The sequence below is a fragment of the Enhydra lutris genome, unplaced genomic scaffold (assembly GCF_002288905.1).
Source record: "Enhydra lutris kenyoni isolate GAN:26980312 unplaced genomic scaffold, ASM228890v2 scaffoldscaffold39, whole genome shotgun sequence".
Taxonomy (NCBI): Eukaryota; Metazoa; Chordata; class Mammalia; order Carnivora; family Mustelidae; genus Enhydra; species Enhydra lutris.
Genome location: NW_019154123.1, coordinates 28222575 through 28250137, shown reverse-complemented (window position 1 = coordinate 28250137; position 27563 = coordinate 28222575). Strand labels below are relative to the sequence as shown.

The following is a 27563-nucleotide window of genomic DNA, read 5'->3' as shown; positions in this document are numbered from 1 at the left end:
GAAATTGCTGCGCGGTTAATAAAACCTGACGCGCATTAAAGCGCTTTCAACTCCCCATAGGGCTGCATCAGCCTTACGTGCTTTCCCTAGCCTTAGGTGCTCTCCACCCAGCAGCCAGTGCGCAGGCGTGGGGGAGGGCCGCTCTGCTGGGAGCGCGCAGGCGCGTCACATCAGGGCTCATGGAGGCCCCGTTGCCCTGGCGACGGTTTCCCAGCTCCCTACCGCAATCCGCCAGGCCTTCATCGCGATACACTAAGCCAAGAAGCCCTAGCCATGACTTCGTCCACCCCTGCGTCCTTCACTACGGGCACAGCCGACGGGTTGCCTGAGACTGAGAAGAACGCAGGGGAGTCCGAGAATACCTATATTCTGCGGCCCATTTTCCAGCAAAGGCGGGTAACGGACGAGCTGTGGTTAGGGGTGTCCTACGAGCTGCTGGGTCAGGTCGACAGAGGCCGCCTGGCAGCCTGCGCGTGGGGAAAGCGCGCGGGGATCCGCGGGGTGGGCGGGGCGGGACTGGAGAAGGAGGAGCGGGGCTGGAGGTGGGGCAGGCTGGGGACGCAGGGCGGGACGGGAGAAGGAGGTGGCTGGGGAGGGAGAAGGAGGTGGCTGGGGAGGGGGATGGAGGTGGCGGAGGAGGGACTGGGGAGGGGCGGAGTGGGTTTGGTACAGAGGAAGGTATTGGGATCGAGTCCAGCAGGGAGGGAAGGAGTGTGGGGTGGTCTGGAAACCTAGGGGCGAGCCGGGGAGGAGGCGGGCCGGGACTAGAGAGGAAGGGGCAAGCCGAGAGGGTGGGATGCTATCTTTCTTGAGTCTCCAGCTGCTCTGGGCAGCTGTGGACCAGACCTACAGTTGCAGCGTTAGGGCTTCGGGAGCACCTGAGGCTAGCGCAGTGGGAATGGTTGGCTCTAGGAGACCCGGGATGTGGGCAGAGGAAAGGAGGGGTGGAATAGATGAGCAGGAAAGAAACGCCTTGCATCGAATTCCATTCAGCCATTTTCCAGGGTTAAGGTGTGCTATGGGTGCCAGAATACGCTTACTCCTCTGCAGGGAGTGGGACCTGTATGCATTCAAAGTCTTACCTGGGTATCATCCGGATGTTCTTGGCCCACCACCGAGATGCCGTCCCAAAATTACACAGTCTAGTGCAGAGGACAGTCCGCTAGGGCTATAGGGTCCATCACTCACTTCATTTTCACAAGATTAAAAAAAAATTAAATAATTTAAAAAAAAGCCCCTCTGTTGCTTGGAACCAGATTGCTGAATCAAATGCTTGGCAAATACTGGAAGCCAGGAACTTTGGTTATAATGTGATACATTTCATGCAGTTTTCTGGTGGGTGGAGTGGACATCAAAAAAGGTATGTTCAGTTATCTTGGTAAAAGTTTCTAAATGCACAGAACACCATTTGTCTGCATTTCTGTTGCAAAACAGAACAAAAGCAGAACAAAATTAACATATATTATGTAGGAATAATCCTCTAAGATTATTTGTGATTTGTTTGAAGAAAACTTTTTTTTTAAAAGATTTATTTATTTATTTATTTGCCAGAGAGAGAGAGAGAGAGAGAGAGAGAGAGCACAGGCAGACAGAGTGGTAGAGGGAGAAGCAGGCTCCCTGCGGAGCAAGGAGCCCGACGCGGGACTAGATCCCAGGACCCTGGGATCACGACCTGAGCCGAAGGCAGCCGCCTAACCAACTGAGCCACCCACGCGTCCCTGAAGAAAACTTTTGACATTTCACTGAAAATGAGAAAGGCTTAAGGCGAAGAGCCAAATATAGTATATTTGTAATAGGAAAACCCTTTTTAGAACAGATCCAATCCTGGAAATCTGTCAATGATTCTAAAGTTCATCTGTGAGAATAACCAGGCAAGAGAGCAAAGAAAATACTGTTAAAAAGTGATAAGGGTTGCTTCAGAATTTAAATTAAAAAAAGGAACCCCACCCCAAAAAGTAATAAGGGACCACTAGGGCTACCAAATATTATACTGCATTATAAGTTCAAAACCTAAAACATTCTGGTCACTTGGCACATAATAGACAAATCAGCTAATAGAATATATAGCCCAGAAAATAAAACTAATGTTTTAATATATGATAAATACAACTAAAATGTGAACATATTTCAGGGTGGTGAAATTAGGGGAGGTTTTTTCCTCTGTCTTCATTTATTCAATAATCCATTCCTTCCAAAAGTATTTATTGTCTACTATGTCCTGGGTGCTCTTTTAAGAAGTGGAAAGATGACAGTGAACAAAGCAGTGAGAAATCCCTGCCCTCATAGAGCTTATGTTCTAGCTGGGTAGAAGGACAACAAACAAGATAAATACATAAGTGAACTATATAGTATATAGTGTATATATATAACTATATAGTATACACACACACACACACATATGTATATATACATGTAGTATATATCTCCCATAGAGATAGTAATGAGTACCAGGAGGTGAGATATAAAGTGATGTGGTAGGAGGGCAATTTGAAGTTTTAGAGAAGGTGGCTAGGGAAAGTGACTTTTGAATAAAGACTTGAAAGAAGTGAGGGAGGTAGCAATGCCCATAGAATGAGATTTGAACTTCAGGCAGAGGTTAACAGCAGGTTCAAAAGCACTAAGGTGGTCATGCCTGGTGTGGTCAAAGAACATAGGGAAGACCAGTGTGACCAGAGTGGAGAGAACTGGCAGGAATGTAGTAGAAAATGAAATCAGAGAGTTTGATAGGGTAGGTCATATGGGGCTGCGCAAGTGACAGTTAGGATGTTGCTTTTACTCTGAGTGAGGTGAGAAGCATTTGGGATTTTTTTTTTTTTTAAGATTTTATTTATTTGAGAGAGAGAGACAACAAGCATGAGCAGGGGGAAGGGGCAGAGGGAGAGGGAGAAGCAGATTCCCTGCTGAGCTGGGGGCTTGATCCCAGGACCCTGTGATCATGACCTGAGCTGAAGGCAGATGCTTAACTGACAGAGCCCCCCAAGCACCCCAAACATTTGGGATATTTTGAACAGAGAAGTGCCATTATCCAGCATATATTTTAACAGGACCAGTCTAGTTGCTATGTTCCACAGGATATGGGGGCAAAGGCAGAGACAGAGACTTGTGTGAAGCTGGTGTAAACCCAGGCAGGAGGTAGCTTGGAGCAAACTGGTGGCAGTGCGGTGGAGAGAGTGATTGAATTTTAGATTATTCTGAAGGTAAAACTGATAAAATTTGCTTATGAACCAGGATGTGGTCTGTGAGAGAGAAAGTCAAGAAGCCTGACTTCAAGGTTCTTGGCCTGAGCAACTGGAAGGATGGAGGTTCCATGGACCGATAGAATTTTGAAGAGAGGAGATGGTCAGAAGCTCACTGTTGGATGTATGAACTTTTGAGTTGTCCATTAGACATCCAGATGGAATATGTGTTGGAATATGTGGTCTGAAGTTGAGGGGAAAGGTCCAGTCTGTAGATATACATCAAGAATATGACTTGTTTTCTTAAGTTGTGTATGTCACTTTGATAATAAAAAGTATGAAAAAGAGGAATTAAATTGTTGTAATGACAAAAAGCTGTGGGCAGTTGAGCTGTGAAAGTAAATTGAAATTTTGGAGTTACCAATTAGATGTTTTACACTGTTTCATTTAGGTTCAGACCTTCTGTGGTTAAAGAATGTATCCATGCTGTTCTTAAGGAGGAGCTAGCAAATGCTGAGTACTCCCCAGAAGAAATGCCTCAGCTCACAAAACGTTTATCAGAAACCATTAAAGACAAATTAAAAGGTAATTGTGGTGATACTTGGAAATAGACATTCAATTTTACTCGTTTGTCTCCTTCCCTATCTTTAAACAATAGGCATAAGCTGTGGATTCTTTTAAACACAATTTTTCTTCAATGTCTAGTCCTCTCAATTATTTGGTAACTTTTACTCTTGTAGGTCTTTCCAGATAGTGGGGAAGTTAAAGATATGAAATAAAACATTGTATGCATGCAGTATCTGAGACATTCCAGTATGAGAAAGATCAGGATTTTCAAGGACTCCTTTCTCCCATCATTCTTGGTTGTTTTTCTCACCAACATATCAGTTCCTTAGCCTGTCTGTCATTCATACCCTCACTGTCTGACCTCAGCCCATCTCTCCACCTGAATCCTTAACTAGTCACCAGACTCAGCTCTCCACTCTTGCTAAGCTCTCTATCTATAGAACATACCTCATGCTTTTTCTCCCCATTCTCTTTGTCTTTTTCTCTCTCTTTTTAAAAGATTTATTTATTTATTTGAGAGACACAGAGAGTGTGTGTGTGTGCATGTGCTGGGGAGGAGGTCAGGGCAGAGGGAGAGGGAGAGAGTCTTTAAGCTGACTCAGTGCTGAGTGTGGAGCTGGAGGTGGGGCTCGATCTCATGAACATGAAATCATGACCTGAACTGAAACTAAGAGTCAGATGCTTAACTGACTGTACCACCCGGGTGCCCCTGTTTTGTTTATAATATTATACCATCTGAAAAGTCCTTTCTCTCTACCTTTTTAAAACTAGAACATTTTTTTGGAGGGAAGAAAATGTCCATGTCACAGTAATACATTTTCATTGTACTAACCTAGACCATTTAGAAAAGTACATATTTAAGTTTTTAAAATTATATAAAATTCCATTACCCAAAGGTAGTTACTATTTAATATTTTGATGTACTTTTTTCTTTTTCTTAATTTGCTTTAATTTTTAGAAACTAAAAAATATATGAGTACAAAGAAGAAAATAACAATTCTATGTATTTCACCCAGAATTAACCATTGTTTGTATATCAACATTTTTATTTTCACTTTTTAAAAAAGGTTTTTTATTTATTTGAGAGAAAGAGGATGAGTGGGGAGAGGCGCAGAGGGAGAGGGAAAAGCAGACTCCCCACTGAGCAGGGAGCCTGACTCAGGGCTTGATCTTAGGACCCTGAGATCATGACCTGAGCGGAAGGCAGGCACTTAACTAACTGAACCACCAGGTGCCCCTATTTTTACTTTTTAATGACAATTTGTTGTTACTGTGAAAAAGATACATGTCCATTATAAATAAATTTAAACAGTGTAGAAAAATAAATAAAATTAGAAAATCATCCCAAATGCCACCACCACATTAAATATCAGTATTTAAATATCAATATTTAATGATAACCATTAATATTAGGTGAACATCATATCAGACATCTTTTCCGTGTTTATATACAGATAAATACCTTAATAACAATGGGATACTTTGGACCTATTTTGCATAGTGATATAGCATTCATTCTGTATATATACACATATATGTGTATTTTTTTTTGCATTCATTTTATATTTAAATGGAATGATTGCTCACTATTTAGTCCTTTTATCATGCCATTTTGGTTCAGTTTCTTATCTGATGAGATTTTGTTGTAAGTTTTTTCAGAAAGGGCTGAGAAATGCTACATTTTCTGTGTTCTTTAATGTTTGAGGATGTCTGCCTTTTGCCTTTAAATCAGAATATATTTTGGATGTATATAGTATTTTGAGGTAATAACTTATTTTCTTGAGAATCTTGTAGATTTTGTTTCATTGTCTTCTGGCATTGAATGTTACTGTAGAGAAATCTAAGGCCACTTGATGTCCTCTGCCTAAAGAATCCCATCCTTAACCTTGATGCTCAATAGCTTGTTTAGAATATTGCTTGATAGTGAGCATTTTATATCTTTTAATCTGTGGATTTTTTTTCATATCAGGAAAATTTTCTTGTATCCCTGAAAACATTTCCTGTTCCATTCGTTAGGTCACAGGACAACAAATACTGATATGTTGAATCATCTTTATCTTCCATATCTATTAGCTTTTCTGTGCCATATTTTCTTCCCTTTCCTGTAGTGTTTACTTGTAATTATCTTAAGCCAGTAATTCAATTTTCATTTGTGTCTGTTCTGTCCCTTATAATTTTTTAAATTTATTAGGTCTGTACTGATACTGTATGAGTATTCAGTTTGTCTTATGGCTGCGATCTTCATTTTCATCTTTCTGTTGTTTATAATCTGATTGAGTTCTTATTTTGTTGAATTTATGAGCTTATGTTGTTCTATACTGTGAATCAGTTGTGAAGAATTTCTCTTTGTTCCTTGGTTTATATTATTTCCTAGGTTGAGGTTTTGTTTTGTTTTGTTTTTATTTTTGTCTTTTAAACAGTATTTTGTTTGTTTCTTGTTATTCTTTTCTTTTTCTTGCTGCATTATTGCATATTGCCGGTCAGCTTCTTTCTGTTTTACTCTGATGTGTGATTTTCAGGTCTTTTCATTTGCTCTTTTCATAATTGTCCCAACACAGTGTGGGTGATTGGTACTCATCCACCATATCTGAGATTATTTTATTTTTTCCCTCAGAACTACAATTGAAGGGCTAGGTATTAATATTCTAGCTCCTTGGGTATCAGAAAAGGAGGAAGAGAAATGGGTAGAGAAAAGAGGAAGCTCTGTGGAGCTGTGTGCACTGTTTTGGGCTCTGTCTCCTGAGATTTTGTTAAGTATCCTGAATTAAGGGTAGTGTCTCACCTGGAAGGGGAACTGTAGTCTTCATATTATTTGTCTAATTTACTATGTAGTCCTGGAGCCTTTACTTTGATCAAACAGAGTTGGCTATGTTTCAACTTTGTCCATTTCCTTTCCCCTTTCCCCCCCTTCAACTGTTTTCACTGTTCCTTGGTTAGAAAAGGGGGAAGATAAAGATGCCCATTCAGTTTTCTTCTCTTCAGATTTGGTGTTAGTGAGAATTTTCAGGATTTTGCTGCTTTAACAGTATATTTTCTGGGGAAGCAGCAGAGTTGTGATGGGTTATACAATTATACTCCAGAATCCTATGTTGTTTTCTTTTCTACCTTACTGAACAGCTTATGGTTTTCTAAATGCTCCATACTCTATGCCTTTGCACATGCTGTTCCCTCTCCATAGAATGGAGACATTGTCTGGTAAATTCCTACTTTTCTTTCAAGACTTCTTTCATTTATCACATCCTCCAAGACGTCTCTTCTGGTCACCGCTTCCCCACTATCTAGACAAGGGAAGGAGCTTCCAGCTCTGTGTTCCTGTGTATCTTACACATGCTCCTCTTGGAATTATTAATATATTGCTTTTTCATTTTATTCTTCATGTTTGCCTTCCCAACTACTCTATGTTCTTTAAGGCAAGAAGAGTCTCTTTTTTTCCCCTAAGATTTTGTTTATTTGTCAGAAAGAGAGAGAGAGAGCGTGCATAAGCAGGGGGAGCAGCAGACAGAGGGAGAAGCAGGCTCCCTACTGAGCAAGGAACCTGATGTGTGGCTTGATCCCAGGAGCCCAGGTTGTGACCTGAGCAAAGGCAGATGCTCAACCAACTGAGCCACTCAGGTGTCCCAAGAATGGTGTCTTATTTATCTCTGTGTTTTGTCAACTTAACACTACATGACTTAGAGTAGGAGAGAAAGGAAGGAAGCTGAAATCTATTGAGAAACTAGTGTGTATCAGTACTGTTCTAGATGCTGTTATTTATTACTTCTGAAAATTAGTAAAGAAAAAGGTAGAAATTAATATTCACTAAAATGGAGTTGGGAGGCCAGAAGGGGGAGCTCTAATACCGTTCCACATCTTATCAGCCGGCCCGGAAGAGCCTATACTTTTACTATCCCAGCAGAAGAGATTTTCTCCTTGCCCAGCAACAGCCCTGCCGATGAGAGACTGTCAAGGATTCCGGCAATGAAAAGCCACTACATTTCCAACTCCTGGTTTACTTCAGTGGACTTTTTGTTTATAACAGTCCTCCCAACGTCCTCCTTTCCTCTTTAAAAGAACCAGCTTCTTTTTTGTTCTCTGTACTTGCCTGTGGTTTTATTATAGCTTTCCTGTCCTGAATTACAATTCTCTGCCCTTCTTGAATAAACCCATTTTTTGCTGGTAAAATAACTGACAGTCTTATTTTTAAGATCAATGTATTATATCTTATCTCATCTCACTTCGCAACATCCCCCAGGAGGTAGGTAATAATATTCCTATTGAACCGATGAGAAAGACTTACGCCAAAAAGGTGAACAGCTTGTCTGAGGTTACACACCTGGCAAGCTGGCTGACTGACTTCCCAAAGTAAGATTTGTCCTCATGTCTTTCTGACTCCCAGGCTTACCATCCTACTCAGCCAGTGCTTGTGAACTGAATACTTGTATTCCTTTCTAGGCAAATTTATCTTCATTAAATAACTTTACCACTTTTACTTATAGATAACTCTCTTATTTTTTTCTAGAAATGGGATTTGACCGATACAAAATGGTGGTACAAGTAGTGATTGGAGAACAAAGAGGTGAAGGAGTATTGTGAGTAGTTGGTTTTTCCTTCTTGTTTTTACTCTTAAGTGTTTCTTCTTAGGTATTCATCCTGACAATTCAGTAAGATTGTATCTGTGTAAGAGTGAGAGGAAATGACAGTATAACAAAATGCAGCTGTGAACCAAAAAGATCCTGGTACAGAACAGTGTGGTTGACAGTGTGGGTGAGCTCTGCAAGGTAACTCACTTCTCACTTTTCCTAGTATCTGTAGGCCAGTAGGTCTTTTAGGGTTCATGTATATGTGCTCCTAAGTCCAGTATGGCACTATGTATATGTTTCTTCCTCAGTTCCTTCTTTTTTTTTTTTTTCCTTAAATTCCTTCTTGCCTGGTTTTTGTTCCTATCATTCCAAATTAATTTCTTTAAAATTGTATGAGACCTCCTTATTAACATATCTAGTAGTCCTTTCTTAGCTCTTGTTCTTGGCCTGGGCTTCTATTTCTTTATTTATTTTTTTAAAAAGATTTTATTTATTTATTTGACAGACGGAGATCACAGAGAAGCAGGCAGAGAAAGAGGAGGAAGCAGGCTCCCTTCTGAGCAGAGAGCCCGATGCGGGGCTTGATCCCAGGACTCTGGGATCATGACCTGAGCCGAAGGCAGAGGCCTCAACCCACTGAGCCACCCAGGCGCCTCTATTTCTTTTTTTAAATAATTTTTTTTTAAAGATTTTATTTATTTATTTGACAGACAGAGATCACAGGTAGGCAGAGAGGCAGGCAGAGAGAGGAAGGGAAGCAGGCTCCCTGCTGAGCAGAGAGCCCGATGTGGGGCTCGATCCCAGGACCCTGGGATCATGACCTGAGCCGAAGGCAGAGGCTTTAACCCACTGAGCCACCCAGGCGCCCCTTAAATAATTTTTTAAAAAAGATTTTATTTACCTATCTCAGAGAGAGAGAGAGAGTGCTCGCAAGAATGATTGGGAAGAGAGGCAGAGGGAGAAGCCAACTTTATATGGGGCTTGGTCCCAGAACCCTGGAATCATGACCTGAGTCAAGAGCAGATGCTCAACCAACTGAGCCACTCAGGGGCCTCCTGGGCTTCTATTTCTTAATATTCATTCCAGTTTATTTTGGCCCTGATGTCACTTATCTAACTTATTTCTCCTGTGTTTCTCTTTCCTTTCCTGGTTCCTCTTTCTTCCCTACATCGCCAGCTCTGAGCTTTCTTTAAGGCTCAGTTCTTGTTCTTCTGCTCTTCCCACTGCTTTTTCAATTAGCTCATTCATTCTCATGACCTCAAACTGTCATTCATGTACTGGTGAGTTCAAAATGTGTATTTCCTGTCTTTCCCTATGCCCGAGTGTTAAGCTCCTGTTTTCCTTTGCAAACAGTACTGAGTATATTTTATTTTATTTTTAAATTTTTATTATTATTATTTTTTTAAGATTTTATTTATTCACTCGACAGACAGAGACCACAAGCAGGCAGAGAGGCAGGCAGAGAGAGAGGAGGAAGCAGGCTCCCCGCTGAGCAGAGAGCCCGATGCGGGGATCGATGTGGGGCTCGATTCCAGGACCCTGGGATCATGGCCCAAGCTGAAGGCAGAGGCTTTAACCCACTGAACCACCCAGGCACCAGTACTGAGTATATTTTATAACAAAGTATTAAAGTAGTTGTTGAATGAATTTTTAAAATACCTTGTAGATATTATCCCTGAAAATTTTTACTATAGAATGTTAGATTTGGAAGGGACTATGGATATTTTCTAGTGTCTACTCCCCATAATTTACAGATGACACTTACGAGGATCAGTATGATTTACTCCAAATTATGTATCTGGCTGGTGTCAGATAAACTAATAGAGCCTGGCCTTCTGACTTCTGGCACAGTAATCCTCACCATGGTGCCCCTTGCCATTTGCTCAGAAGGCTTCCAGATATTTTCTCACCTCAGTGATATAAAGAAATACCTCACTACTCTATCAGCTCAGATTCAACATGTTCAAATACAGTTGCAAATTTCTTCTCCCTTCTTCTCCTTCGGTCAGCCTGCCATTTTAATTTCTCTGTCTTTCACAGTATTGCAAAGCTTTTATTAACTCTGGCTTAAAACCTTGAAATCCTCTTTTGTCATGTTGAGCCATTACTCTCTCCCCCCACATGCACTGTAATCTGGAGGCCAGGCTTCCTTAGCAGCCCTTTATCAGCATTGCCAGACTCTGGTCTCTTTCCTCTACAATTCATTTTGTATACTAGACCGGTCTTTCTGAAGCACGCCTCATTTTCTTGCCATAAACTTTTCAGAGTTTATTTTAAACCCTGTCAAATATAAACTCCTTAAACTGGTTATGATTCACTTTGTAAAACGTGATAAGGCCAAACTCTAAAGCGTAGCATTCAAGGTCACTGTCCTCCTTTTTAAAAATTTTATCATCTAAAATTCCGTACAGGGACTAAGGAACTCCCTTTTTTCTATTACTTAGCTTCAGAGTTTGTCAGCACATCTGGATGTTGTTTTATTTATACCTGTACCTACTCTCCCTGTCCCACCAGATTATTTTGAAGCAAATTCCAGTCATTGTACCATTTCATTTGTAAACACAACAGTATACAATATCTCTAATATACAATATCCCTTTTTAACATAATAATATATCATCACATCTAAAATATTGTCGATCCTTAATATTATACAGTACAGTTTACTCTTGTGCACAGTACGAGGGTTAGGCTTGTCAACCCCTGCACAGTCAAAAATAACTTTTTATATCTGCATATAGCTTTGACTCCCCAAAACCTTAGCTATTAATAGCCCACTGTTGACTGGAAACCTTACTGATAACATAAACAGTCAATTAACACATATTTTATAAAGATATTATACACTTACAACAAAATAAGCTAGTGAAAAGAAAATGTTACTGTTATTTAAAAAATCAAAAGGAAGAGAAAATATATTTATAGTACTCTATTTATTGAAAAAACATCTGCACATAAGTGGATCTGTACAGTTCAAACCCAAGTTGTTCAAAGATCAGCTATGTATGTGTGTGTATTTGTGTGCACATAATTATGTGTTTATATTCTTTTTTACAGTTTGTTCAGAGCAGGATCCAGATAAAGGCCACCCACTGCTTTTAAACAATACGTCTCTTAAATTTCTTTTAATCTATTACTTTCTTTCTCTTTCTCTCTTTTTTACCTCGCCATTTAATTGTTGAAGAAATGGGGTTGTCATGTAGAGTTTCCTACAGTCTAGCATTTGCTAATTGTATCTTTCTTATTATTTATTTATTTATTTATTATTTACAGGAGTTTTGTACTTTAGATTATACTCTAGTGCTACCTTATTTATTTTATTGCTCAATGTCCCAACTTTTGCCATTGGCAACTCTTTCAGTTGCCTCTTGTGTCCCTTCGGTATACCCTACTATTGTGGGTTTTTTTTTTTTTTTTTAAGATTTATTTATTTGAGAGACAAAGAGAGCAAGAGAGTGTGAGTGGGTGGGTGGATTGAGGGAAAGGGAGAAAGAGAGAATCCTTAAGCAGACTCTACACTGAATGACGCAGAGCTTAATCTCACAATCCCTAGATCATGACCTGAGCCGAAATCAAGAGTCAGGCACTTAACCAACTAAGCCACCTAGGTGCCCCTATTGTGGGGTTTTTTGAGCACTTCCTTACTTACTGGCACTATAAGATGCTTCATCATATTCATTCCCAATGCCAGCCCTATAATTAGCCATTTTCTCAAGGAGCTCTGGTTCATTTTATTGGAGAATGGCATTAGAAACTAACATCTGGGCACTAGGTGTGGCTATGAACTTTCTAAATATTGCTTCTGCTCTGTTGTTCTTTTTGGACTCCAATTACCTATACTTGGATTGAGATGTTCTTTTTACTATATTCCACAGGTCTCTTATGCTCTTCTCTAGGTTTTTGTTTTTTCTCTCTGTGCTTCCTTTTGGATATTTTTCTATTGACCTTTTAGTTGACTAATTCTCTTTTCTGTTGTGTCTAATCTGTTATTCAGTCCACTGACTGAATTCTTAATATCAGTTATTATGTTTTTCAGGTCTAGAATACCCATTTGATTCTTTTTTATAGATTCTAATTCATTAGTGAAATCAACTGAGGCACCCAGACACACAGACATGAGCTTTATTTGAAGAATTTGTTTAAGAGATTTCTGAATCTGTCCCAATGAGGGAAGAAGGGGCCTTTCTTTCATGTCTGTTACTAAAATGTAAATGAAGATAATTGCTGATCAAACTTACATATTGTTCACAAGTAGTTTTTGGCCGCTATTTTAGTTATTGTGATCATCAGGGGAAAAAAAACCTTTTCTTAAGACACTCAACTGGAAAGGGCAGGCAGTGTACCTCGGTGGTACTGCACCACTCTGGAGAATATGCTTTCCGGCTCCGTCCTATGGCCCAAGGCAGCAGCAAATCCTACCTGTCATCTCCTTTTGGTCAAAGCAGCCACAGATTTAAGAGTCTTTGGTTCACAGATGTCTAGACCCACAAGTACTTTACTGTTGAGCTCCACCTGGCATATTATTAAATTGACAGTGAATACTGGGTACTTCGAACCGTGTTCCTGGGAGGCAGCTGTAATTTGATTAATCCAGAGTGTCCTCATGTTCCTCTTCTTCAGTCTTTGCACTTTTGTGCATTTCACAAATGCTCTGGTCACAGCTCTGACCAACCTTAGCACCACACATGCTGCCTCACCTCCTGGACCCGCTAGGAGCAGTCAGTGAGGCCAGTGAAATTATTTTTTATCTATGTTCTTTATCTTTCCTCTCTCCTCCCTTTTTACATTTTGGTCATAGCAGTTATTTTAAAGTCATTGTCTGGTTATTCTCCTATCTGGATCATGTGTGATTCTGTTTCCACTGACTTTTTTTTTTCCCATGGTAATCCTTTATGTGACTCTGTCTCTCAGCATGCCTGTGCTACCTTCAGTTCACCCTTCTTTCTTGAATGTAGCCCTCCAGATCTTTCAACTAAGAACCTGAAATGTTCATTGAGACCCCACCCTCATCAGGTACTGACTTTTATATTTGTCTCCTCAGTATGAAACTACTCTTTAGTTCAACGTTTTTTCCTTAGTGTATTGGTTTCCTATTGCTGCTGCAAAAAGTTATCACGGGCACCTAGCTGGTTCAGTTGGAAGAGAGTGCGACTCTTGATCTCACAGTTTGAGTTTGAGCCTCACACTGGGTGTACAGATGCCAATAAATAAATAAGTAAGTAAATAAACTTAAAAAGTTTATCACAAACACAGTGGCATAAAAATATTATTTTACATTTCTGGAGATCATAAATCCAAAATGCGTTTAACTCAGCTAAGATCAAGGTATTAGAAGGACTGCATTCCTTCTGGAGGTTATAGAGGAGAATCCACTCCTTTGCCTCCTCCAGCTTCTAGAGATTGCCTGCATTCTTTAGTTTATAAACCCTTCCTCCATCCTCAAAGCCAGCAGCATAGCATCTTCAAATATTTCTCTGACTCTCTCACCACCTTTCTTTTATAAGGACCCTTGTGATGACATTGAACCCACCTGGATAATCCAGGGTACTCTTCCCATCTCAGAATCCTTAATCATATATTTGTAAAATTCTTTTTATTTTATTTTTTGCCATATAAGGTAACATATTCACAGGTTTTGGGGATTAGGACATAGATATGTTTGCTGAGAGGGCCATAATTTTGCCTGCCACACTTGGCTTTCAGTTTCAGAATTCAGCACGTGTCTTAAGGGGAAAACCTACCATGTGACAGGCTCAGTTCCACTTTCTCCTTTTGGTCCTTCAAGTGTCCAATTTTATCTCCATAGCCCTGCAAGTCTTGCTGGTTTCTTTTTCCCTGAGTAATTGGTGTTCTAGAGGGGCAAAGCCTGGATTTTTAGCTTCTAATTCTGTGCCTGGATTTGGCAGTTGCCTCAGGGAGAATTCCCACGCAGGATATCAGTTTACCTCCTTGCAGTTCACCTCTTTCTGGAATTTGGTCTCCCCTAGTCTTACTCCAGCTGCGTTTTGATTCATTTTATACAGCCTTGCTAATTAATCTTGGTGGGAACACTGGCCTGTTACACAGTGTTCCATCATACCTCTGAGTCTTTTTGACACAAATATATATACTTAAATATAGCATTTTTTTCTTTCTGTATAGCCCAGGCTTTGAGTGTGACCCAAAGTTCGTCTTTGGGTCGAAGACAAGAGAGTTTGTCTATGCAAATCTTTGGGTGTGACCCAGAAGTCTCAGGTTTATCTTACACATTTCTAGTCCTACACTTGGAATTGATCATTTCCCTGAGGAGCCCTGGTTCTTTTTATTGGCAAAGGGTGTAAATATAGACTGTACTTTAAGGCAAGATTGTGTTTTATGGATCTTTGTATCATTTGCACCTAGCACTTCCTTCATATATAACAGACCCTCAACAAATATTTGTCAAGTAAATTTTTATATTCCTGCCTTCACTTGGTTCCACTCAGCTTAACTACCACTTCCTTCATGAATTGTTTTCTGTTTTTTTTTTTTCCTTCTGTCTAAATTCTCTAACTTTTGTAGCACTTCTACAAATTTAGTTCAAATGTTATGTGACTGGACTTGGACTAGACAGGCTTTACAATTCTTTTGAATCCTGAGAACCTATAAATTAGCATCAACTATACATTAACTTATTCTTTTTATGTGTTAATTTTTTCACCTAATTAAATTGAGGGATTGAGGATTGAGACAGGTTTTATTCTTTTTGGACATATAGTAGTTGCTAAATAAATCCTTATTGGTGATAGATTAAGGTTAATTTTATTTGCAGTTTAGAAATAGGTGGAACTTTTTTGACTTAAGAAAGTGTGAAATATTCGGATTGGAGAGTTCGTCTATACAAAACTTTCTACTAAAAAAAAAAAAAAACCAAACACTTCCCAAAATGAACGGGGGGTACCTGGGTCGCTCAGTCAGTTAGGCATATCCAACTCTTGATATCTTACATCTTGATCACAGGGTTGTGAGTTCAAGCCCCATGTTGGGCTTCATGTTGGTCATGAAGCCTAGTTAAAAAAAAACACCAAAAAAACAATATCATTATGATATATGTATATCTTTCTCTATAACCTGAAGCTGAACTGCTTAGGTTCAAGGACAGCTTTGTCACTGTTTGTTTGACCTTGGCAAGTTTACTTACTTTGTCTGATAAATCAGTTTCCATATTTATTAAATGGGTTTAATAATATAGCAGGAGCTCCTGGGTGGCTCAGTCAGTTAAGTGGCTGACTCTTGATTTCAGCTCAGGTCGTGATCTCAGGGTCCTGGGGTCCAACCCCTTGTGTAGTGCTCTGCACTCAGCTCTGAGTCTGCTTGTCCCTCTCTTTCTGGTCCTCTCCCTGCTCTCTCTCTCCCTCTAAAATAAATAAATGAAATCTTTTTAAAAAATAGTACCTACTTCATAGGATTAAGTAAGTCAATACATGTAAAGCACTTAGACCAGTGGCTGGTACAAAGTTAAGTGCTCAATAAATTTTAATGATGACTCATACATACATACATGTATTAAAAATATAAAAGCATTTGTAATTTTTTCACTTAACATTGTATTGTGAACATATTTTCATTTTTTGTAAATTTTGTAAATGTTTTTGTGTTTTGATAAAATATCTCTTTAATGGCTACATAGAATTTCATTGCCATAAAATACCATGATTTCCTCTACTACTTACTACTGTGCATTTCAGTTATTTCCATTATTTATTTATTTATTTTAAAATTTTTATTTTTAAGTAATCTCTGTACCCAACATGGGTCTTGAACCCACAACCCCAAGATGAAGAGTCATATACTCCACCAGCTGAGCCAGGCAGGCGTCCCATAAAATTGTTTCCATTTTTTTAAAAAGATTTTATTTATTTATTTGACAGAGAGAGATCACAAGTAGGCAGGGGGGCGGGGGGGGGGGAAGCAGGCTTGCCTCTGAACAGAGAGCCTGATGCAGGGCTCGAAGCCAGGACCCTGAGATCATGACCTGAGCTAGGCAGAGGCTCAACCCACTGAGCCACCCAGGCACCCCAAATTGTTTCCATTTTTTAACTGACTTTTATTTTGCCTAACATTCTGTCTTTCTCAAGATTTGGGGAGATAATGGTTAATTTGAGAATTCGGAGGCAGTGTAGCAATTCTATAGAGAGAATACTGGGTTCAGAACTAGTTAGATTGAGTTCTAGTTCAGAGTTTGTCCCTTTCTTTTCTGGCACTCTACAAAATGATCACAGTGGACAAAATAATCTATTAGGTCTTTTCCAGACCTACTTTTTTATATTATTGTGCAAGATTTCAGTCATAAGTCTTAGATAGTATTTCCTCTAAAATTTACACAAAAATATCTTGGCTGAAGTAATCTATAATAACTTCCCACCCAAAATACCAAAGACTCAAGGTATTGACCACTTAGGCTGTCAGGCAGCTGGTCAGAGTCTGGGGTTGTTAAGAGTCCCTGGGGTGTCGCCTCCAGTTACATCTATGATTTCAGTCCCTTCTAGTTTATCCAGTATATTCTGCTGTACAAATAGGATTTTCTATGTGGCAACCTGTGAAAAGGTTTGGAAGCACTCATCTATAAGAATGTATCAAAGATATAGCACAGAAGACTGTGGGGGAAGGGAGGGAAAACTGAAAGAGAAGAAATCAGAGAGGGAGACAAACCATGAGAAACTTTTGACTCCGAGAAACAAACTGAGGGTTGGGGCTCCTGGGTGGCTCAGTTGGTTAAACATCTGGCTTTGGCTCAGGTCATGATCCCAGGATCCTGGGTTTCAGCCCCACATCAGGCTCTTAGTGCAGCGGAGAGCCTGCTTCTCTCTCTCTTCCCAATTTGTGCTCTCTGTCTCTAAAATAAATAAAAATCTTGGGGCACCCGGGTGGCTCAGTGGGTTAAAGCCTCTGCCTTCGGCTCAGGTCATGATCCCAGAGTCCTGGGATAGAGCCCCGCATCGGGCTCTCTGCTCAGCAGGGAGCCTGCTTCCCCCTCTGCCTCTCTGCCTACCTCTCTGCCTACTTGTGATCTGTCAAATAAATAAATAAAATTAAAAAACAATAATGATAAATAAAATAAATAAAAATCTTAAAAAACAAACAAACTGAGGGTTGTGGAAGGGAGGGGGTGGGGGAGAAAGGGTAACTGGGTGATGGGCATTAAGGAGGGCACATGATCTGATGAGTGCTGGGTGTTATATGCGACTAATAAATCATTGAACACTGCATCAAAAACTCATGATGTATTATATGTGGCTAACTGAATTTAAATTAAAAAATGTGGGGCGCCCGGGTGGCTCAGTGGGTTAAGCCTCTGCCTTCGGCTCAGGTCATGATCCCAGGGTCTTGGGATCGAGCCCCGCATCAGGCTCCAGAGAGCCTGCTTCCCCTTCTCTCTCTGCCTGCCTCTCTGCCTACTTGTGATCTTTCTCTCTGTCAGATAAATAAAATCTTTAAAAAAATAAATTAAAAACTGTATCCAAGAAAACTTTTGCTCATGGCAAATAGATATAGTTCAGATCCTTGTTCTATTATTTATAATTCTGCATTCTTTGACTTCTCAGCATGGCCGCTCGCTGTTTCTGGGATGCTGACACTGACAACTACACTTGCGATGTTTTCATGAATGTAAGTCTATTTGAAAGCCTCTTTTTCCTTTCCAAGGACATGTGGACATTCCAAGTCAAGTTAATATTATTAAGATATGAGGACACTTTAGTTTTAGATGTCTGTCTTTGACTCCTGGATGAAATGACTTTACTGTTCCTTTACTGTGTTACTAAAGCAGAAGTAATCTAATGTGTTGCCCAAAGGGAGACTTGTAGGTGTACAAATGATATAACTCTTTACAAGTTTGATTTTGAGAATATCATTTATTTAGTGCTAACAGACATGTGGCACTTGGCTAACTATAAAGAAACTGGGTTGGCAGGGGTGTGTTTGGGTGGCTCACTTGGTTAAGCGTCTGCCTGTGGCTCAGGTCATCATCTCAGGGTCCTGGGATCAAATCGTGCATTAGGCTCCCTGCTCATCAGGGAGTCTGCTTCTCCCTCTCCCTCTGCCTTTGCCGCCAACTCGTGCTCTCTCTCTCTCTCTCAAATCTTTAAAAAAAAAACAAAAGAAATTGGGGTGGCAGGGATTCATGAGCAAAGGTGATTTTCATTCAGTAATAAAATTATTTTATCTTAAAGCTATTTTCAAAACTAAGCAAAAGAGAAATTTTTAAAAAGAGATTTCATTTAAACACTGGTACATTATTGGCTGAATGTTTTATATATTTTAATCATATGTTGTTATACTTGCTTCCAGAAATGATCCCTAGGTTGTGAATTAGTAGACTCAGAGTTAAAGTATAGTAGAATAGAACAGAAACTTGGTTGAGTGAATTAAGAGAGGGGTTCCATTTCCAGCTCGGTAACTTTCTAATTGAATGACTTCAGGTGTCATTGGACTTTTCTCTGATTGTATCAAGTAACATTAGGAAGCTTATTAGATTTTCCCAAAGAACAGCTGTGGTTGCCTAAAAATAATATGGGGGACTTGTTTAAAGTACAGATGCCAAGACCCTACTCAAGTAGATTCTGATCAAATAAGTCTGGTGTCAAATCAGTGAATCTGAATTTTTAAAAAAGTTACCCATATGATTATGCTTACTGCCAGGTTTGGAAGTTGCTTGTGTTGATGTCATCTTAAGATACTTTTTAGCTCTAAAATTCTATGGTCCTACCAAAGTTTCATTTTATGTTCAACTCCCTTAGGGAACAAGGGCTGAATAGTAGAAAGTACTGTGTAAATCCCATTTATCAGCTCTCTAGGGGAAGGGTCAAGCTAAGGTGATGGTTTCTCCTGCTTTTTGGAGTTACTGAATCCTTATACAACACAGTTCAATCATTCAGCAAATAATCTGAGCTCCCATTAGGTGCCAGCCTCCCCTGGGGGTGCGAGGGATAAAATTTTGAACAAGACAGGCATGGTGAACTCTGGGAGGTGCTGTAGAACAGCCAAAGTGGAATCCATAGACCATTGCCAGTCCTTACACTGTGTGGTCACAGATCCTTCATAAGAGAAGTACATAGAGTGTAAGAGTTTAAAAACTCTTACAGGAATTGGACAAAGTAATTTTATATTGATAAATTTAATAATAAAAAGTTTAGGCTATATTTTGTATGTTTCTTTTTTCATTTCATTTTCCCATTTACTAATTTTTATTGTATTTTACAAAAGTATCAGTCCATAAGGCCTGGACAATTAAAAAAAAAAAAAACGGGTTTCTCACCACAGATAGCATGATTGTAGAACGCAGCTCATGGTTCTCCCACCCAAGGATACAGGGACCTGGGCTTAACCAAAGAATTTTGCTTTGGTTAGTAATCAGGTACTTAAGTTTAGATTGTTTTCTCCCAGTAGTACCAGGCTGGAGGTGAGAGTTGCTGGTCTCAGGAGTCACTGAGGTAGTTGGAACTCCTCTAATAATAACTTAAAAAGTGTTTTAACAAGTTTAACTGTGATTGAGTTAAAAGATAAATGGATTTTATCAATTAAGAACAAACACCCAGATGCCATTTGCCCTGACCCAGAATTTATGACAGGTGCTGTTACGTTTTTTAAAGATTTATTTATTTGAGAGAGAATGAGAACGCATAGGAGGAGGAGCAGAAGGAGAGGAAGAGAGAGAATCTTGAGCAGACTCCCTCCTGAGCACAGAGCCCAAGGTGGGGCTTGATCATGGTCTTGGGATGATGACCCGAGTCAAAAATCAAGAGTCCATGCTTAACTGACTGAGCCACCCCAAGATGCTGTTATTTTTATCTATGATATAATATCATTATGCATTTACTCCCAAGAAACTCAAAACATTTCATATTGTTATTTCTGTGATAAATTAGGAAAAATGGGACTACTCATTTTATGGAAATGAATTACATGAGGTTCATTAGTTTGCATTTTACTTCTACCTTCAGAAAGTCTAATTCTTTACCCATCCTACCCTTTGAGCAAGCAATTTTGTAGTTACCCTGAAGCAAGCAACTTTATAGCTATATTTTGGAAACCCTTTGTATATTGAAGGAAAAACCTTTGTGATTGAAAACTGGCAAAGATCTGAGATGATGTTCATTTCAATTGCCTTTGCTACCCCTTAGCCCTTCATTAGTACTAACGTTCTGGATTTGTGTGTGTTTTGTTTTGTTTGCTTTTTAGGACAGTTTATTCTGTGTTGTAGCGGCATTCGGCTGTTTCTACTATTGAATCTTTGAAAAGTTGGGTAAAAATATGACCATGAAGAAATATAAACTTTTTTATATTGTTAAATATCTCAACAAAATAAAGATAATTTGGCATTTTGGCAACTGAGTCTATTCAGTTTTAGGCCTTGTATTTTAGTGTTTTGATTTTGTTGTAATATGTTCTTAATTGTATTTGGAAAGTGGGGGAAATTCATATTTCAGTTGTTCAAACATAACCAATTGTAAATATTTGGATATATTTTCTACCAGTGTGTTTTTATTTTCAGGGTTTTAAAAAATCATATATACAATTTTGTACCCTGATTTTTCACTTCTCATGTCATGAGCAGTGTTTAATGTCATTTTATTTCCATTATGATTTTCATAAGCATAATTTAATAGCTGCACTCACTCCACTAGGTTATACCATTGGTAACTGTTGCCATTTCCTTATTAAGGGATTGATTATAAATTTTCACTATTATAAATAACACTGGCATGAATTTATTTGTGCATAAAGGTTTTTTGGTACATTCTAAATTGTTGTCTTTATCTCCTATCCATTGTTTCTGCTTTGCTATTGCCATCTTACACCTTACACAGCTTATTAGGTGAAATGCACATTCATTTTCTCCTGGGTCTGCCATAGTGTCAGACACAGTGTCCAAGTTGTGTATGAAATCGGCCCTTCTTTGAAACTTGGGAGATTATTTTGGTTACTATCCAAGTTCCCACTCTCTTTATAGTGATGTTCCCCGTTGTAGCCCCTGGCGTCTTCTCCAGCTAGCAGCCCTTATTGGGAGCACCTCAGTTTCCAAGCCACGTTCAAGTAACTATTTGAAATTCAAAAGAGAAAGGGTTACAATTTAAATCCCGTTTCTCCCTGGGGGCTCCTCAGTACAGTCCTGAGTGTATCCACCCACTTTTCTTCTCAGCCACTTTCAAGTCAAGCATGTAGACAAAAAAACAGTAATAAATATATTTAAAGTTCTTTTACATTCTTCTCCCTTAACATTGGGTATTTGCTTGTCTTGCATCTGTGGAATCAAAAGTGACCCCTCCAAAGGTTCATTCTAGCAAAGGAAAACGTTTCTCTACCAGATACCCTACTACATGTGGTTTCCTACCAGCTGGCCTCCCTTGATTCCGCTCCTAATCAACTAGACCTCGGCTAATAATCATTTATGGGAGAGCCAACCTGGGTCAGAAATAACGGAAACGAGGGTTTGGGACCGGCTACAGGTCACCACAGGGCTGGGCGGACGGACAGGAATTCTCCCTTCGTTACCAAGTAGGGCAAAGTTGGCGCTGGGGTGAAGCAGCCGCGGGCCGAGGGGTCTCCGGCGGAAGGCGTCACGGCCACCTGCCCTGCGCCAGAGGCCCGGGACGGGGCGGAAAGGCCGGAGAGGGCAGGTCCTCCCCGACTGGCAGCGAGCACGCGCGACGTCCACGGCCGTAACTCCCCACGAGGAGGCGTCTTCACCCCAAACTCCAGTTCCGCATGGCGACTGGCCCTTAGCCACCTCATCTCTTGTGTCCTGCGTTCTCTATTCAGCCACGCCATCCCTTTGGAGAGCGGAACTACTGAGTCAGGAGTCATGGTTTTCAGGGAAATGTCGTAGTCGGATTGACAAGAAGGCGGGCAGTAGGCGGGACTTCCGGGCCGCTGTTCCGTCAGCTGCCTTTCCCGGGCGTCTCCCCGCAACCTCTTCAACTTCCCTTGTCCGTGACGCGGTGCCCGGGAGAAAGCTGCCGGGGCTCGGGCCCGCGGAGCGTGAGCTGCAGGTGAGGATCCGGTGTGTGCATCTCGCGGCTGTCTCTGAGAGGACACGCTGTGTGGCTAGGACCGCCAGGAGACTGACTGAAGACTGGGTCAGTGACAGCGAGGGGAGTGCGTGGAGAGGTTACGAGGCTGCTGTGACCCTGGGCAGTGACAGCGAGGGGACTGTGACCGAGAGGTAGCTGTTTGCGAGGAGTGTGCGACCCAGGAGCGGTGAATGCGAAGGGACTCTGACCTCGGAGAGCACGAGGCAGAGGCTGCGAGAGGACTATGACCGAGAAAGTCTGAGACAGTGCCCCGGAGGAGACTCCGGGTGGAGGGATAGTGACTGTGCAGGGAATCCGATCTAAGGGAACCTGAAGCAGCGGCCAGGGGCGGGGAGGGGGGCGGGTCTTTGACTCAGGAGCAGTAACTTTGAGGGGCTGACTTTGACAACAGTGTGGGCTCGGTGCCTGGACATGGTACTGCAGGGTTGTGTTCGGGCACAGGGTGTGGTTGAGCGGTCATGACTGGGCAGGGAAGGTGTGTAGTATAAAGAACGCGGGTCTGGGTGGCACTTACCAGACCTGAGTTTAAATTTATGGACAAACGTCTTGTGACGGAAAACTTACCTCAAAGCCCAGCTCCAGTTTTTTTTTCTTTCTTTTTTAAAGATTTTATTTATTTACTTGACAGTGTCATTGAGAGAGGAAGCACAAGAGGGAGAGGGAGCATCAAGGTTCCTGCTGAGCAGGGAGCCTGACTTGGGGCTCGATCCCAGCACCCCGGGATCATGACCTGAGCCGAAAGCAGACTCATAAGGCCTGAGACATCCAGGCACCCTATCAGCTCCAGGGTTTTCATCAGTGAATGGGAAGTTTGGACTAAAGTTTACTAGACTAGGGGTTCCATACTATTATTGGGTTATGAAATCTGTTTAGTGGATAGCACCTGAATTTCTTTTAATGGAATACAGTAGGAATTTTCAGTGTGTTCACATAGTATTGTTTCATGAAACTTGTTTCAGTTATGTATGTATGAGATGATGATGTAAAATTGATTTCATATATCCTAAAATGTATGAAATGTAGTAAAAATGTTTAAACTCAGTTTATTTCTGAGTTTTCTTTCAGGTCTAAAATGCCATGATTCTTTGTTTAGGGGACTGTTTAGAAGTTCAAAGACTGGCTCTATGGCTGGGGCAGGGGTGAAGGGGGATAGGCTCCATCAGATTGACTTAATTGGAGAAGGCTTCCCAAATATAATTGAGGTGACTGGATATGACTGAAGATTGAAACTCAAGATCTCAGTTGTAGAACCAGAACTTAACATATTGAAATAGGGACAGTGATATTTATAGAAGCAGTGAGGATATAGGGGTTTGTGATAGGAAAAACTGCTAGGAACAGACATTGAGAAAGGGGAAGCTTTGAGGAGGGTAGGAACAAGGCTTAAGAAGGGAACTGAAGATAGAGACAGAGAACATTCTGCCAATACGGACTTTAGGGTTCTTTTCAATCTTGGTATTTAGTGATTCTGTAAGCACCATGAATTGCTGGTAAAAAGATATTAGTTGAGAATGGAATTGGTGCAATAATCAGTGGTAAGCAGATGGTGACCATAATGTGGAAGAAAGGATGATGTTAGGAAAGTCAACAGTGGTGACTAGAATACCATATGGGAGAGGCTTTGGTGTATTTAGCTGTCCAGCTCCATGATTTATGTACTAGAGGCCAACACTGGCAAACTAGGAATAATACCATGCCGTGAGTAAATTCAGATGATGTTTTAGCTGGTGGTTTTATCCCCTACTGATCCCCATTCCTGAGGGCTGTTAGCAATGCAGGTGAAATGAACTAAAGTGAGTTTCACTACCTCCTCTCTACAAACTTTTGTAGAAGGTGCTACTGATTGTACACCCAGTGATTTTTTTTTAAAGATTTTATTTATTTATTTGACAGATCACAAGTAGTGAGAGAGGCAGGCAGAGAGAGAGAAGGAAGCAGGCTCCCTGCTGAGCAGAGATCCTGATGTGGGGCTCGATCCCAGGATCCTGGGATCGATCCCCACATCAGGATATCTGCTCAGCAGGGAGTCTGCTCCCCACCCCCCACCACCTGCCTCTTTGCCTACTTGTGATCTCTGTCTGTCAAATAAATAAATAAAATCTTAAAAAAAAAAAGAAGAAGTTTGAGGTAATTTTAGCCTATCTGATGCTGCAATTATCTGATAACGTAATAGGGACCCTCACCTCCTACACACATATACTTTGTAATAGAGGAAGGTAGTTCAGAAAGTTTCTTGAATGGTATGGTATTGAGTTGTGAATGATGGGGGAGAGGCTTTGTTTAGTCAAAAAATGGCTAGTTACGGGGCGCCTGGGTGGCTCAGTGGATTAAAGCCTCTGCCTTCGGCTCAGGTCATGATCCCAGGGTCCTGGGATCGAGCCCCGAATCGGGCTCTCTCCTCGGCAGGGAGCTTGCTTCCTCCTCTCTCTCTCTCTCTGCCTGCCTCTCTGCCTACTTGTGATCTCTATCTGTCAAATAAAATAAAATCTTAAAAAAAAAAATGGCTAGTTACACCTTTTTCTAAAACATTAGATGTTTACTTGGCTTACACTTACACATAACTGAAAGGAACTACTCAAGAATTTCTGTAACAGAATACAGTTGACCCTTGAGCAACATGTTTTAGCTGCATGGGTCCATATACACGTGAATTTTTTTTCTGATAAGTACAATATATACTGTAAATGTATTTTTTCTTTCCTATGATTTTCTTTTTTTTTTTTTTTAAGAGAGAAAGGGGGAGGGGCAGAGGGAGAGAGAGAATCTTAAACAGGCTCCACACTTAGCTTGGAGCTGAAGCGGGACTTCATCTTACAATCCTGAGAACGTGACCTGAACCAAAATCAAGATTCAGATGCTTAATTGATTTTCTTAAAAAAAAAAAAAAAAGAGAGATTTTGTTTATTGATTTATTTGAGAGAGTGAGAGATCACACGCAAGAGGAGGAGGGGAGGGAGAAGCAGACTCCTTGCTGAGGAGGGAGCCCAATGTGGGGCTCGATCTTAGGACCCAGGGACCATGACCTGAGCCAAAGGCAAACACTTAACCAACTGAGCTACCCAGGCCCCTCAGCCCCCTTATGATTTTCTTAATAACATTTTCTTTTCTTTAGCTTCCTTGTATTCCTTGTCAGAATATGGTAAATAATACGTATAATATACAAAATATGTTAATCAACTATCAGTGTTATTGGTAAGGCTTCTAGTCAACAGTAGGCTTGTTTTGAAGGGTCAAAAGTTATAAGCAGATTTTCAAGTTTGTGTGTTGGGGAACAGTGCCTCTAACCTCTGTGTTGTTCAAAGGTCAGTTGTATATGCTTCAAGATAACTGACTTAGAAGTCATTTAGACTTGGAGACTGCAGCACTGCCTCTGGGGTCCTTTGTGTTTGTTGAATGAAAGGATTCTTTTGACCTACCCTGCTTTGCAAATTCCCTTCAAAAACCAGTGTAATGGCCTGATTGATAAAGAATGAACTTTAGGGGCGCCTGGGTGGCTCAGTGGGTTAAAGCCACTGCCTTCGCCTCAGGTTATGATCTCAGGGTCCTGGAATCGAGCCCCACATCGAGCCCCACATCGGGCTCTCTGCTCAGCAGGGAGCCTGCTTCCTCCTCTCTCTCTGCCTGCCTCTCTGCCTATTTGTGTTCTCTGTCAAATAAATAAATAAAATCTTAAAAAAAAAAAAAAGAATGAACTTTATTCCTTTCTTAGCCTACGATTTTTCTTCCCATAAATAGGTGAGGTTTTGTTTTTCTTGGGGTCCTTCTCTTTGGATATGTGATCCCTTAGGGAGAATAATCTAGTCAGAGCCTTAGATTTAGAAATCCCAGGTTAATTATCTGAGGTTAACACTAACTCACTCTGTGACTAAGGGAAGAACTGTTTGCTTTCTCTTGTTTTTGCTTTTCTGACTATGGCAGAGGTAACTGTTTTTCTGCTTAAATAGTTTTTAATCATCAGAAACATAGTCATCCTCACCAAATTTTGTATACAGCCTCATGGAGTTTGTAAACCACCTGACCCCATTCATGATTCCCCTATGGAGCTGTCTAACCTATAGGTTAGATATGATTCTCTGAGGGAGCTAAATAACTTTTCCATGTTATAAATGCTGATAAAAATTGATTTAAAAAATATTTATAGAAAAAGCAAGCATAATAATTTGCTATTGTTATTAATATTGAGTAATGACAAGATAGTAATAATTATAATTTTCTTATGCTTTACTTTTCATGTATTTGCATAACTGATCTGAAGTCAGATCTTTTGGCTTTTCTACCGTTAGAGAACTCCCTCTTCTATAATTCAGTCAAGAAATTCAGGGAATATATGCATTTTTACGTACTCTATTTTGCAGTATGTGCCATAGCTCCACTCGAGAAGAAAAAAAAAAGAGAACTGTTTGTGAGTCTCTAAAAAATATTTGGCACTATGTTTGTTTACATACATTACTCCATTAATATAAATAATTTAATTGCTTGTTATTTTACTATTTGCAAACCAGATTAGTAGGTAGATATATACCTGGATTTTTCTGGTTTTTGTTTTGTCTTTTTTTTCCCTTTCTTTTGATAACTCTATTGTGAAAAGTTACATTAGTTTGAAGCTTTCTTTATTTGTGCTAGAATGACTGCCAGTGAGCCGGGGATCCCCTGGGTCTGCCAGGCTGTTATATCACACTCAAAACTATTTGCAAACCAATTTTGAAGTGAAGGCTGGTAAAAAATTAGTGACATATGGTCTTTGCTCTATGCTAGAGAACAAAATGGGTGTGTGGCACTTAACAGAAAATAGGTTTTTTGTTTTGTTTTTTAAGTAGATTTTCTTATTTTAATTTAAAGGGAATTATCCTAGGTGTGATTATCTTTGTTTATGTTTTGGCCCTAGAGTAGAAATCTTAATCTTTTTTGTGCCATGGGCCCCTTTGGCAGTATGGTGGAACCTGGTGGATTCCCTTTTGGAATAATATTATTATACCCGGCAAAGATTTTAAATACATAAAACAAAAAGGAAACTATGTTGAAATAAGTTACCAAAATGCTTTTGAAATGTGTGATATGAGGAACTCCTGGGTGGCTCAGTCATTTGAGTATCTAACTCTTGATCTCAGGATTGTGAGTTCAAGCCCCAAGTTGTGCTCCATGCTCAGTGTGAGGCCTACTTAAAATAAATATAAAATAAAATGTGTAATATAATACTATATGTGCTTTTT

General features: G+C 40.3%; 2 protein-coding genes across 3 annotated transcripts in view; both read left to right on the top strand.

Annotated features, from left to right (window-relative positions):
• Positions 1-151: 151 nt before the first annotated feature.
• Positions 152-20652, top strand: LOC111155081 (Tctex1 domain containing 2). The gene is made up of 5 exons (XM_022515126.1): positions 152-392; positions 3628-3761; positions 8242-8311; positions 17866-17929; positions 20501-20652. Exons 1-5 carry the CDS (start codon positions 274-276, stop codon positions 20546-20548), a joined length of 435 nt encoding a protein of 144 aa, XP_022370834.1. The 5' UTR covers positions 152-273; the 3' UTR covers positions 20549-20652.
• Positions 20539-27563, top strand: part of LOC111155080 (phosphate cytidylyltransferase 1, choline, alpha) — a 45945-nt gene continuing 38920 nt past the window's right edge. The window contains exon 1 of one of the 2 annotated variants that reach the window (XM_022515125.1): positions 20539-20559. The gene's annotated coding sequence lies outside the window, so the exon portion shown is untranslated. Of the gene's footprint in view, positions 20560-22181; positions 22312-27563 lie in introns of those variants that run through there. The other variant, XM_022515124.1, reaches the window with a different exon arrangement.